The following is a 13,798-nucleotide window of genomic DNA, read 5'->3' as shown; positions in this document are numbered from 1 at the left end:
CTGGTAACAGCCACGGAACAAGTAAGGAAGAAAAGCCATCAAAATAACATATGAAGGTGGTGGAACACTGGAACAGGTTGCCCAGGGAGGTAGTTGAGGCCCCATCCCTGGAGATATTCAAGGTCAGGCTCAATAACACTCTGAATAACCTGATCTAGTGGAGGCTGTCCCTGCTGACTGCAGGAGGGTTGGACTAGATGGCCTTTGGTGGTCCCTTCCAGCCCCAGTCATTCTATGGTTCTACAGACCCTAGTCTCAAAGGAACGCAGTGAACAAACCTGCTGAAGACCTTAAAAGGCTAAAATAAAGTAACGAAATGGGCTGTGAATCTCTGAGGAATTGATAGAATCTCTCTTAGTACAGCTCTGAACAGAGAGAAAACCCAAGAGAAATGCTGTGGAGATGTTGCACTTCAAAGGAACACAAGAGGCTCAAAGTGACTAAAGAGAGAGGACAAGTCCCACTGGCAAGCCATTCCAGCCCCCTGATATAAAAAACAGTAACAGAGAATCACAGACTGGGTTGAAAGGCACTTCCAAAGGCCATCTTGTCCAAACCCCTGCAGTCAGCAGGGACATCCTCCACTGCATCAGGTTGCTCAGAGCCTTGTTAAGCCCAACCTTGAATATCTTCAGAGATGAGGCCTCAACTCACTCCCTGGGCAACCTGGCCCAGTGTTCCACCACCCTCACGGTAAAGAACTTGTTCCTAACATCCCATCTAAATCTCCTCTTCCCCAACTGGAAAAAAAAATTGGGAGCATTTGCCCTTAAAAGCCTCAACTAACTTGTGACTGCCATGGGATGAGAGTGAAACCAAAGAGCTGGCAAGAGAGAAAAGCTCAGAGCTGGTATGAGAACAGGTGATGCTGTAAACAGTTGGTGACAACAGGTAATGCTAGAACAATCAAAAGCTGTAAGACATAAAGAACTTCTCACCAGAGTGAGGGCTGGCCTCTAACCAACCAGTTTTGAGAAAACCATTCCCTAAGGGTGGGTGAACCTACAGTTGTCTGCTGTAGGATACTTCAGCTCTCTTCAGAAGAGCTGATGCACGTCTCAGGCAAAATGAGGGGAATCAAGCAGCAAAGGTGCCCCAAATGGCTCCCAAGTCCTGACTTTCCCATCTCTTGTGAGCGACCAGAGTGAAGGAGTCTCTGTATGAGGCACTGGTGACACCATGCTCAGGGAAGCCAGACCACTGCCACTCCACAGTGGCTGCTCATCATTCTCCAGATGAAGCCACCCCTCAGAGCAGTGACCTCCAGTCTGTGACCAGCTCTCTGCTCCGGTGTCTCCAAGACATTCGGAGGAGCAGAGCTCTGCCACCCAGCTCTCACACTGCCCCCTGTGATGGACAGCCCACCCTCTTTCAAAGGTGGGACTCACTCTTAGCCTCCTCTCCCTGTCCTGGCACCATGCCACACTCCCTCTCCCCACACTGCCTATGCTGGAGCCAGTCTCACCTGCTGGGTGCCAGGAGAAAAGGGGGTTTCACGCCTGGAACTTCCTGTGCCAGCCTCGCCCACAAGAGCCTGAAAGAGAGCAGACAAAGCTTGACAGTTACTGCACAGCAACAGCTTCCCTGCCTCTCCCTTAACAGTGACACCACGAGGCAAGGACACCAGGGACATCCAGCCTGGAGCCAGCCAAGGGCCACCTCACTGCAGGGGAGCAGTCAGCACTGGGCCCAACAGCAGCTGTGCCATGGCAGAAACTTGCCAGATGTGCTGGAAACAGCAAGAGGGGGACATTAAACCCTGGAACAGAGGTCACATCCAGGTGTCCTGCCAGACCAACACAGCTGGGTTAGAGCCTTCTGCCTTGTGTGACATCCCCAGGAACCCTCTCCCCAACGTCTCTTTTGTCTTCAGTGGACTGAGCCAGTTTGGACAAACCTCCTGGGAAAAAAAGCCTCCCCCAAGGGACACAAGATGCATCCCTAGCCACACCCACAGGAGCTGGTCTTCTGGCAAGACCTCCAGGAGTGGCCCACAGCATAGGAAAGGCCTGGCTCTCATTACTTCCAGAGGAACCCAAGATCACCAGCCAGCCCCAGCAGCAGAGTCTCAGTCACCACCTGCAGCCTCTTGAGAGGATTAAGGAGCACAATATAAAACATACTTTAGATGCCTAAAGATGAAGAGAAATCATTTGGGATTCAGAGAACTGTTTAAGCAACTGCAGGGTTCCACAATTACCAACACCATGCCCATGCACTTGTGAACCTGGTTAACTGGATTCAAGTCAGCCATGGGCAATTGCATCTCTACTGACCAAGCCAGCAGCTGTGATCCAAACCTTACCCTGGAGCACAGAAAACATCTGATCTCTCCCAGCACTCCAGGATAGAAAACATGTCACTGCCAACTGACTTACTGCCACCCTTCCTGCCCACTCTGCTTCTGGCTACAGCTACCCAAGTCTCCCCTGTGCCAGCACATGCAGATTTACCAACCAAGGAGTGCTGCTCTACAGCACTACTTTTGGTGGACTTCACTCAGCTCCATGCCTGCTCTTGACACAGAGCTGCTCCCTTTGGGGAGAACATGTATGCAGCAGAACTGATCCATTCTGACAGTGACATAGAGCAAGATTAGCTCCAGCTACCTGTGACACCCACCTCCAGACTGACACAGTAGTTGACCTGGCATGAAAGCTCATCTCAGAAAGGGTTGGTGCTGTGTGATCAGTGCTGATCTGATCTTCTGAACTCTAAGCCTGGGCATCTATAATAGTCCAAACCACACCTTTGACTTGCAATATGGGAGCAGCCACAACCTCCCTGGCCAACCTGTTCCAGGGGCTCATCACCCACTGTAAAGAATTTCTTAATAGTCTCCAGTCTAAATATGCCCTCCTCAAGCTTCAGTCCCTTCCCTCTCACCCTACAAGCCCTACAAGCAGACCAGGGGTTAGTAGCGGGCAGGAGGCTGTAGCTGGTGCCTGCATGCCACACACACATGCTGGGAGCTTGCCTTGGAGTAAAGGTTGGTCTTCAGCACTCCCCCCCTGCCATAGCCCAGGGGCGGGCCCCCCAGGCACGCCTTGCCTGCTGCCTTGCCCCTGCGGTTGGCCACCACAAAGGGGTTCTCACTGAAGAGGATGGGCTGAGAGTCCACCAAACACTCCTCCTGCTCAGGCGTCTCTGGCAGCTGGTGCTGGGGCAAGGGGCAACCTGTGGGATCCTCTTTGTCCAGCTGGGGCTTTTCTGCCCTGCTGGTGCCAAGCTGGGTAGGGTCCTGAGGCAGCCCGGGCACGTTCCTGACGGCTGGGCCCACGGCTGGATCTGGGCACGGCTCCCGGCTGTCCTGTGCCACGGGCAGAGCCAGCAGAGTGCAGTCCCCCTCCATGCTGGAGCTGACCTTATCACACTGAGCAAGCTGAGAGGAAGAGAAAAGGATCAGAGAGCAATCAGGAGAAGACAGCAGAGGAGAGGAGGGAGAAAACACAGAGAAGATGCTGATGCTGAAGGACAGAGAAGAAATCCCCTAACCAGTGCCCACAACACCATCCCTTCCCTCTGCTCCACCACCAATCTCTCCTGGTCCCAAATGCTGCTTCCAAGGGAAGACCTTGCTGTCCACAAGCAGTCCATCCAAGAGCAGCTGACAGGCACAAGCACACTCCCTGCACTTCTCCAGCTCTCACACAAGTCCCAGGCTGCACTCCAGGAGCTCACCAGCACACTGCTGCTCTCTTGCAAACTGACTGTCCAGCACATGTCCTCCCCCATCTCATTGCAGCACATTCTCAATTCAGCTCCACCAGCACCTGGCCAAGCATCACCTCTCACCCCAGCACCCTCTCAAGTAGCTCCAGCAGAGGAACACCTCCCACCTTCCCTCCAGGCAGCAGCTTGCAGGCCCAGTTGTCACCACAGCACCCACTCCAGGCAACCCCATCACTCTTGCAAGTGCAGATATACCCCTGTGGCCCCACCTCATCACATCACCCCATCAGTAACAGCCAAACATCAGCCAACAGAGCACAGACCCCTGGAGCACTCCAGCCAAAGGTGGGCTAAAGCAGAGCCCCATTTCTGCCTCGGCTCAGCTGCACCCATCCACTGACCTTCCTCTTCTAATGCTGCGAAAGAGAGTTTGTAATCCCAGCCAAAGCCTTCTCCAGGGAAAGAGAGATAACCAGACAGCAATGGTCAAACCTCCTCCTATCCAAGAGCCTGCTGGGGAGCAGAAAGACCTCTTTGCTCAGAGCACATTCTCCAGCTCCTGTGTCATGGCAGCACTCACCAAAATAGCTCTTAGGGCTGGGTAGGCAGCTGAGAGGCTCAGGAATTCCTGAGGCCCTCCCCTAACCCCTCAACCCCAACCAAACCTAAAGCAGCGGTTGGTAGAGCCCTGCCTTGGATCGTATTTCTTCAGACAGTGGAGCCCTTAGGAATTCTGCTGTTGTAGGAATGTGACTTCCCAATGTAAAAAAATCCCAACAAAGACCCCCACATTCCAACCCTCTCTTCCCAGTGCCACCAACTATGTCAGCAAGAGCTACACTGACACAAAGTCACGGCAGGCAGAACATTCCTCCAGGAGCAGCACTTGCTCTCTGGGGATGCTACAATGAAAACACTGCCAGCAACCCAACACCACGAACTGGGCTTGGGGATCCTGCAGCCAGCTTCTCCAACACCACTGCCACCTTCCCATGCCACACAGAGCAGCACCAACACCAACCAACCCTGGCTCCAGGTGGATCCCACCACTGAGGCCTGCTTTGCTTGGCACAAAGGGCAAAAGTAATCAACGCTCTCAGGGCACCGTGGAGACGGCATCTCACTAAGACTGCATAAAGCCAAACCATCCCTGGGGACTAGCACTGAGCTCCCACGGACATGACTGGCACTGAGCTCCATCAGCCCCTGCGCAGTGGCACGTCCCAGCGCAGGACACCTCGCTCCCCTGCCCCACACTCAGCTATTTTTACCAGACAAGCAGCAACTTCTATTTTGGGCAGGCAAAGATCTTGGCCTTTCACAGCCCTGCCCTGTCACTCCCTGTTCCAGTAGGCAGGACAATCATGTCTCATTCTTCATGCTCCAAGGCAAGTGTAGAGGAAACAATCCATTGCTTTGCCCTCAAGACCAAAACAAATCTAAGTCTCAAGCTAACGAACGAGCCCAGAGCAAGAACCAAAGGCCAGAAACTGGAGAAAACAGACGCAGACTGGAATGTGCACAGTAATCCTGGTGACAGCTACTGAAAGCTGCCAGGTCTCCTCCACATCTCACAGCCCAGAAAGCAAAACTGGATCCTCAGTGTTTTGCTGTGGCCGGAGGCAGCCATTCACAGGCTTCAAGTCTGTGCTCTGCAGAGGACACAGCCCTGAGCAGCAGCTCGACCACAGTGACAGCAGTGTCCAAAGCCTGCAGCCTGCTGGGACTCAGCAGACATCAAGGTGCCAAGAGGCTGGCACAGCTGGAGGACATCACCAAGATCAGTGTTCTAGTGCAGCTCTCAACTGGAATTTTCAGTTGGGGTTTTAAAAGCAAACACTCAGACGGGGCTGGCACCTCAGCCTCTGTTAGATCTTGCTGCCACAAGACACACAGCAGTGCAGATCAAGCCCAGACCCCTCCTTTAGGGGCAGTTCTCGGCGTCCTCATGACAAATTCCACCAGCAATCTAGGAGGGAGGTTTGCACCTCACAGCACTACAGAATCACAGAATTAACCAGGATGGAAAAGACCTCTGAGATCGAGTCCAACCTAATACCTCCTAATTAACTAAACCTCCCGGTCAAGTGGTGTGGAGAGCAGCAGGTCTTGTGGCTCCCCTGCAGGGACCTACACCACAACAAAAGATACCTGGACACTGCAGAGAACAGGATGTGCCCAGTGAGAAAGTTCTCATGTGGTGAGGCGTAGAGTCAGGAAGAAGGAGAAGAACACCGTGGGACTGCTCTCCTGCTGGCTGGGCTGGCCCAGGGCTGCCAGGCTGTCACCACCAGGCTGGTGCAGCTCCTAAAGGCAAGCAGAACCTGACTGCCCCCGAAGCCCACACCTCCTGCACTGCCCAGCCAGGCAGAGATGGCCTTTCGACCAGAGCAGAGACAGGGCTGGGCAAATGACAGCTGGAACAGGCTAAACGTGGGCACCAAGCAGCCCTTCCCCGGAAGGGGCCATTTATAGCCGCAGATCCCGGCGGCATTCCAGCCTGCCCGCCCCGCGTTCCAGCGCCAGGCACTCCCAGCCAGAGAGGGGCTGCAGAGGGCCCCAGCACTGCTCTGCTCCCACCACATCAGGGCTGAACAGCAGAGGGACAGCTGCCGGCACGGGGCTGGCCTCTCTGCCCCTCCAGCTGCCAGCTTACACCAAGAGATCCTAAAAATAGGTCCAGTCTTTCCCTGAGAAGACTCCTCCGGGGCAAGAGCCAGCAGAGAAATCCCCAAAGCTGGGGAGCATGGGGAAGAACTAAACAAGCCAGAGCAGGGCTCCCAAAAAGATGGCCTGAAGGCAACGAGAGGACAGGTGAGTAGGAGGGGAGACCTGGCTAGGAGGAATAAAATGGAGATAGTACAGGTAAAAAGATGTCCCTGGAACAAGAGGATGGGAACACAGGAGCTGAAGATGGCAGCAAAGGGTGCCCAGGGTGCCCTTGCTGCAAGAAGGGGAAAGGAATGGACAGAAAGACTGAGGATGTGTGAGGAACAGGCAGAAACCTACTGGAATAGGCATGTACAAGGCAAGGAGATAAAAGGTGACCAAAGGAAGCACAGATGGAGGGGTGAAGTGCAATTTCAGACACCAGAGGGGAGACAGAGGACTTTGACACCCAACAGGTTTGTGAAATCTGGATTTTCTCTGGGCTGAGTTACCACTGCACATCAGAGTCACAGGGACAGGAGCAGCCAGAGCTGTATCCAGGCTAAGGCACAGTCACTGACACCTTCTACAGTCCCGGGTGCATCTCGACTTTAATACTTCCAGTGTCAGCACTCTGCATCACTCCCCCCTTCCTAAACACCACCCCACAAGGAGTTCACAGCTAACCTGTGCACACAGAGCTGTCACCCCCTAGGTCAGGAGGAATCTTCCTCCCATGTTAAGTCCCCTGCCCGCTCCTGTTCATGCACCAGGATGAGGGGGAACCCTTAAAGCTCATCCAGCCCAACCGCTTGAACTGAGCAGGGACACTTCCAACTAGAACAGACTGCTTAGGGTCCCATCCAACTTAACCTGGAATGCTTCCAGGGACAGAGCATCTCCCACTTCGCTGCCTCCACATGGTACTTCAGGATGTGGTTTAAAGGCCACAGTGGTGTTGGGTTGACAGCTGGACTTGATCTCAGAGGTCTTTCCCAGCTAAAACAGTTTTATGACTCTTACAGACCTTTCTAAGTACTGACAGGCCACAATAAGGTCTCCCTGGAGCCACAGGTTACTTCCCTCTCCAAAATGGAAGTGGCCTGGCTCTCTGCTCTCCTCATTTTCGTTAATCGTTTTGTGGCCATCTCCTGTTACAGTGTTCAAGTCCACCACAGGGCCCAGGAGAGGGCAGATCCCAGCACACCCACATCCCCCCCAGGCAGTGAGCCCCACCTGCACAGCCCCTCACTTACGCTGCGATTGACTCTCTGCAGGCCACTGCTGGGCAAAGCAGCCAGGGTCCGATAGTCCAGCCTCAGAGGTTCACTGGTCATGTTCTGCAGAGGGCCAGGTGGGGAGCAAAAAGACACAAACAGCAGGAAAGATCAGCACAGAAGTCAACTACATCAGAAAGAGCAATTAAAAGGAAACCATCCCCAACAGTAACCAAGTCCTCATCTCCAAACTACGCAGAAAGCACCCACAGCCTGGAAACGAGCAACCATGAGGAGCCATGAGGCAGCCAGGCTTGAGCAGAGAACACGTCAGTGGGCCCTCAGTCACCTACCAGTGCACAGACCCCCACCACTCCTCCTGCCCTATGTGCACACACTCACTCCAGAGAGGAGCAGAGGAGAACATGAGGTACATGCCAGTCTTCTCCAAATAGCGCCCAGAAAGATTTCTAGCCTGGACCTGGAGACATTTGAGAGTGGATCCTCTCCACTGTCTGCTCTCAGTCTTGACTCACAGGGTCTAATTACATCTGATTTCGCTTCCCATCTGCACTTGTCTGTGTTTCTAACTCTAGCCATGGCTCTTTCACCAGCCCTTCCTCAACCACATCATAGGCTTCTCCATTTCTGGTATCTCCTCTTACACCTAAATGCCAAGTCTTCTAGAGGGTAGGGACAGTGAAAACCAGAAGTTATGGGGACATTTCTCCAGCCTTCAGATACAGTTGTGTCCCTTTTCTGCGACTCTCCAACCCTCCCATCATGCTCCTCACCTCTGCCTCCTCCTCAAGCTGCTGTGTGGCTGCCTCCCGCTCCCTACGCATCCACTCCTTCCACGAGACAGGACAGAGTCAGAGCAGCATCCAAGTAGCACAGGCAAAGAGAGAGGGAAAGAGGTCAGGACCATGCTGGGAGTAACCCCAGAGGGGACAGAGGAGCATGAACAGCACTGGCAACAGGAGAGGGTGAGCAGAAACCCAGCATCTAGCTTGGATCTGGGGAAGAAGGAGCTTGAACTCTACATGAGTTTGAGCATCAGCAGGACAGGAACAGACACCCTGCCCAACACAAGCCAGGGTATCACCAGATGAGGTGAAAAGAGAAGTCTCTTAAGATCCTCATCAGCAGGGTCCATCCTGGGGAAAAGCCAAGGGAGTTCAAGCTTCACCCAAGCATAAGCTACATCACCACGACAGGAAAGGAGAAGATGGCTTACTGCTGGAAGAGATATTTTGAGAGCACAGACTGGAGAGGCTGGAAAGGAATGGAAGAGGAGATCTACAGAGCATGGGCCTGGTTGTCACCAAGGAAAATGACCTAAAAATATCACATGCTTGTTAGGAGTACTGCAGCCAAAAGACTCAGGGCTTCCACCAGCTGGTCAGCTCTCAGACGTCACAGGAACGTTGTGAGAGTGACCAAGTGACTAAAGTGAGCAGCCCCAGCTATAGGCCTGCTCCCCTGCTGCAGGACAAAGGTATTAAGGTGCCACTTGTCCTAAAGAATTACTTCTGTGCATTTATACTTCATAGCTTCTGTAGGCTGGAAGGGACCTTTAAAGTCATCTTGTCCAACCTCCCTGCAACGAGCAAAGACATCTTCAGCTACATCAGGCTGGAGATGACTGTAAAGTCATTCCACTGGAAGAACTCCCACGTAAGCATAGATCCCAAACACCATCAGAGCACCCTGCAGACACTTGGGACAGAAAGCCCTTGCCTTCCTCCTGAGAGTGCTGATGTCAGCAGAAGCCGTGGGCTAGCAAAGCTTCCAAAGGGAAGCTGCAGCACCCTGAACCCTTTTGTCCCTCTGCCTCAGTTATCTGTGAATTTATGCCCTGCAGAGCACACTGTAGGCCCTGACAGAGGCAGGGCAACGTAAATGTGAAATACAAACAGAGGTTATTTAATGACACTCCAGGTGCATGGCAGATCACATGGCCAGGCTCCTGCCCACCACTCTGTCCCCTCACAGCCTGTGCCACTGTCTGGTCAAAACCAGGCAAAACCTGAAGTGGTAACTGAATTCTAGAGATCACCTCTGTCCAGAATTCCCAGGGTAACTACACTCAGGTGAGGTGGCAAATGAAAAAGAACTCAGAGAAACACTGGGTGCCCCTCAGCTGGAAGCCTGGAGGAACACTGCAAAAGGGACCCATTTCTGTCTGCCAGGGCAGGCTCCCAGCTGACAGCACTGGAGACTTTCATGGCTCTCATCTTCTGAAAGAAGCTGATTGACTAAACTACAGCTTTAAGAGGGAGAAGAAGAACACACAAGTCCTCAAGGGGCTTGACTCAGTGAAAGGCTGAAATAGTGCCCAAAAAGAATTCTTCTAACACATCAGAAAAATGTGGATGTCCACTGTGAAGGATGTCAACAGAGCCACTTCTTCAGCTCAGGGCACCTCTGTGTTCTCATCCTGGCTCTTGACAGAGCAGATTCAGCGTGGGATGTCCAAGCTAACTCTCAGAGCTGCAACTTGGCCAGAAAGAACCAGGAGGTAACCAAGCTGTGACCAGCAGAGGAGGACCACCAGAGAAGGCCCTGAGAAGGCAGCGCAAAGCCAAAGAGCAGCTGGAGCAACCGAGCGGTGCTAGGGAGAAGGAAGGTCCAAAGCCCCCAGAACTGACTGGGCAGGGACAATCTGTGGCATTTTCCTCAGGGCTCTGCCAAGGACAGATTCTGCTACACGAAAATGCTCTCACCACTTTCTCCATTTCTTCTCTCTCCCACTGAGTTGCTTCTCTCACCATTTCCATCTCCTAGGAGAGATCAAAGTTAGAGCCACTTCACCCAATGCTCTCTCTCTGCTGGGAGCACCTATAACCTCCTGAGGACTTCAGAGTCTTGTCCTGATGAAAGTGCTGGGACCTGCTGATCCCATGGAAAGGAAGTCCACTGCCCATTATGCTGCAGAGTCGATGCACCAAGGGAGACACTTGGTGTCTCCACTCTGTAACATCCTCCTGGCCACAGCACCCACCTTCTGCAGGATCTCCAGTTCTTCAGGGCTTAAATCCCGGTCAATAGAAGAGATGCTTTCCAGACTGTTCTTGCGCCCAATACCAGCAGCAAAAGGGTTTGCAATAATTCCTGGGGACATCTACAAAACAAAGAAAGTCACAAAATGTGGAGGACACCTACTGTGTGTCACAGAAAGAACTCCACAGCCTGGCCTCCCAGACACACAGAATGACCCTGGGCAAGTCAACTCTTTCACAACTTGAAACCTGATTTCAGCTGTCAGTTACTCAAGGAACTTGAAGTCTAAGGAAGATGAATTTACATGGAAACAGGTACAGAAAGGGGGTAAGATAAGAAGGGACAGGAAACTCATGCTAGTAGAAAAAAGTTTAGCTGTCTAGCCTTGAAAGAAGAAAGCTGAGAAGACATAAAATTGCTTCTAAGAACTGGCAACCACCTCCAGTTCATAGAGTGAGAAACCAGACTTTGGAATCTGAGACCTCAAATAAAACTCCAACCAATCCCCCAAAAATAAAGGCTGTAAAGATCCAGCAATCTCCTGTGAAAAGAGAGGTGAACTCCTCAAGGTGCTGGTCACCATGAGGGCACCTGACACACGAGCTCTCACCTCGATGGCAGCTGCAGCCTTGGGGTCGAAGCCGTCACAGACCAGCACAAGCAGCGCATCGCCCACGCTGCGCAGGATCTGCACAGCTTCCGTGTGGGTCATTCCCAGCAGGCTCTGGTGGTTTACCTCTAGGATCCTCATGCCCACCTTCAGGCGGCCATCCCGGGCTGCAGCCCCCGAGGAGCTCACCTAGAACAAAGCAGGAGCAATTGAGATGCCACCTCGAGAGGCAGGAGCGGATCAGAGAGCACGGGGACCAGCAGGAAGGAGTGAGAGAGCAGCATACCAACGGAAGAGGGAAAAAAGCTGAGGCATCAGGGAGAGCATCTAAAAGTACCTGCAGGTGCTTATGGAGAGGGTGGAAAAGGGAGAGCAGGGAGGGTGTGGAAGAGAAAACAGGAAATGTCTTAAAGCAGATAAAAAGTCTGTAGCTGAGAAGTGTTGTCCCACGGAAAAGAAACTGCCCCTGCTTTGTCAGGGAGGCAGGTTAAGTAAGCAAGCTCTCCCCTCTAGGATTCAGGAAATGCAAGCACAGGGATGTTTTTTTGTGGATATTGGTGAAGGAGGCACAAAGGCTCTTCACTGTCTGTCTGGCAGAGACTGGAGTCACAAAGGAGAAATTTTGTAGATGCTGTAGAGGAGGAAATATGAAAGGAAACAGATGGGCCTCCTCCAGGGGATGGAGAACACTCCAGAACTGATGCACACAGTGAAAAGCAGAGAGAGTGCAATGAACAAACCACATAGGGACCAGAGGAGCCCCTGGTAGGCCTCACATGCGACCAAGCTACAGCTACGTCTCTGGTACCTTAGAAATGAAGATGCCTTCATCAGTAGGATCAAACGGATTTCCAGCGTGACCTTTTGCTCCACCCCGGATGCTGATGCCCAGTTTTTCCCCTGGAGCTTTCTCAATGCATATTTCCTGGAAACACAGAAAAGGTCTCATTGTCTCTGGGTCAAGATGAGACTGGAACTGTTAAGGAAACACTCCTAGTAACTGGCCAGACTCTACATACTCTGAAAAGGACCCAAGGAACCTTCCTTCACTCATGCAGCACAGTTTATTCCTTTTAATGAGACTCTGTCCCTCTCTCTCTGCCCTTCGGATCTGGTCTTCATTCTGATCTGATCACAGCATCACCATGAGCACAGCCAAAGACCCTCCACAGCCCTCAAATGAATGCACACTTAAACCAGACTGGATTCTACCAACAAGAATGGAATTCCAACCAGGGCTTTGGTTGTGTCCTAGCCCCAGACTTCCAGCCAGATACAAACTGCCTTCAGAAGTGACTCCTCCACAAAGGAGAGCACCACTCCCCACGTCTCGTGCTCAGAGCCTACCTGCATGCCAGGTGGTGGAGGATCTCTCCTCACCAGCATGGTCAGCTCCTGGGTGTTGGAGAGCAGGGCATTCACTGCTTCCTGGTGGGTAGCATGGCGCAGGTCAATGCTGTTCACCTCCAGGATCCTGTCCCCTACGCGGAGCCCGCTGCGCGACGCCAGCCCACGGGGAATGACCTACAAAGAACCGCTGATGTTACGCTGGAGAAGGAAATGTCACCTCCCCTTGCAGACACTGCTCATCTGCACAGGCTGTTCTCCCACAGCCTCTGAGGCCTGTCTTGACATCTCCTTCTGCATCAAAGCTCCCCAGGAGGTAAGGCATCAGTGAACACCGGCAGAGAATGAAGGAAGATCTGCTCTAAAGTGTCATCTGAAGTGTTCTCAAACTCTCACACCCATCTGAACCAAACCTGGGTCAGCTTTTCCATCGCTCTGCCCACGACTGTGACCACAGGAGAGCTTTCTCACAAGAGCTCTGGAGGAACGCAGATGTTGCCCTGCAAGACTCTACCTTGGAAATGAAGACACCTGGTTCGTGAATGCCAAATGGATGGCTTGAATGGTCACTGCCTCCTACGATGCTGAGTCCCAGGGGACCACCTGCTTTGACAAGGTGAATTTCCTGGAGGGAACAAGAAGCAGAGTCAGAGGGAAGACAGGGCTAACGTGAGGACCACAAACACTGGAAAACATGGAGGCAGGGGGTTCTGGGTGAGTGAGCACGAGGCAAGTGCTGAGGGGACAAGGGGGTTCCTCATTACTTCTCAAGGCCTCAGTGACAGCAGCCCAGCCCCCCACAGCACTGCTGACATTCCAGACGAAGAATGCCCAGGCTGGCACGAGCCCACAGCCCAGCAGACTCACCTCAATGGGGTACTGGTCCTCCAGGCCCTTGGGGAGGTGGTTCCTTTGCAGTGAGGGTGTCTCCTCGGGTGGGCTGTCCCCGTGGGCGGGGGGCGGCGGGGAGTGCATGCGTGCCCGCGGGGTGCCTGCTGCGTCTCCCTCGCTGGGCGGCTCTGCACCCTCTCGCTCTACCAGCAGCACGATGGTGGGGGAGGCCGCGGTAAGCAGCGCTACGGCCTGATCATGCCTGGCTTCTGTCATGTCTACCCCATTGATCTAGAACGACCAACTCAGCGTCAGACCCTGCTCCAGCACGCAGCCCAGCACCCCTGGGGCCCCAGTCTGCTCTGTCCCTTCTCAAAAGCCCCTGTCTCACAGCACATTGGCACTTAACCCACTCCTTCCTATCTGGCAAAGGGATGCAGGCCTTGCTCGTTCCTACCTGACCAGGATC

General features: G+C 53.1%; 1 protein-coding gene across 14 annotated transcripts in view; it reads right to left on the bottom strand.

Moving 5' to 3' along the window:
• SCRIB (scribble planar cell polarity protein) overlaps positions 1–13,798 on the bottom strand; it is an 88,972-nt gene that overhangs the window by 21,688 nt on the left and 53,486 nt on the right. For 7 of the 14 annotated variants that reach the window (XM_064154515.1, XM_064154522.1, XM_064154524.1 and 4 more), the window contains 10 exons: positions 13,366–13,620; positions 13,013–13,123; positions 12,499–12,675; positions 11,960–12,076; positions 11,152–11,340; positions 10,543–10,662; positions 10,265–10,321; positions 8,333–8,389; positions 7,578–7,661; positions 1,466–1,534 (listed from right to left, as the gene is read on the bottom strand). In XM_064154515.1, coding sequence (XP_064010585.1) covers positions 1,466–1,534; positions 7,578–7,661; positions 8,333–8,389; positions 10,265–10,321; positions 10,543–10,662; positions 11,152–11,340; positions 11,960–12,076; positions 12,499–12,675; positions 13,013–13,123; positions 13,366–13,620 — 1,236 coding nt within the window. Of the gene's footprint in view, positions 1–1,465; positions 1,535–2,977; positions 3,383–7,577; positions 7,662–8,332; positions 8,390–10,264; positions 10,322–10,542; positions 10,663–11,151; positions 11,341–11,959; positions 12,077–12,498; positions 12,676–13,012; positions 13,124–13,365; positions 13,621–13,798 lie in introns of those variants that run through there. The other 7 variants (XM_064154519.1, XM_064154529.1, XM_064154528.1 and 4 more) reach the window with 6 other exon arrangements.

The sequence above is a fragment of the Pogoniulus pusillus genome, chromosome 14, assembly GCF_015220805.1.
Source record: "Pogoniulus pusillus isolate bPogPus1 chromosome 14, bPogPus1.pri, whole genome shotgun sequence".
Classification (NCBI taxonomy): domain Eukaryota; kingdom Metazoa; phylum Chordata; class Aves; order Piciformes; family Lybiidae; genus Pogoniulus; species Pogoniulus pusillus.
The sequence above is the reverse complement of the archived record's forward strand: the minus strand, read 5'-3'. Positions and strand labels throughout refer to the sequence as shown.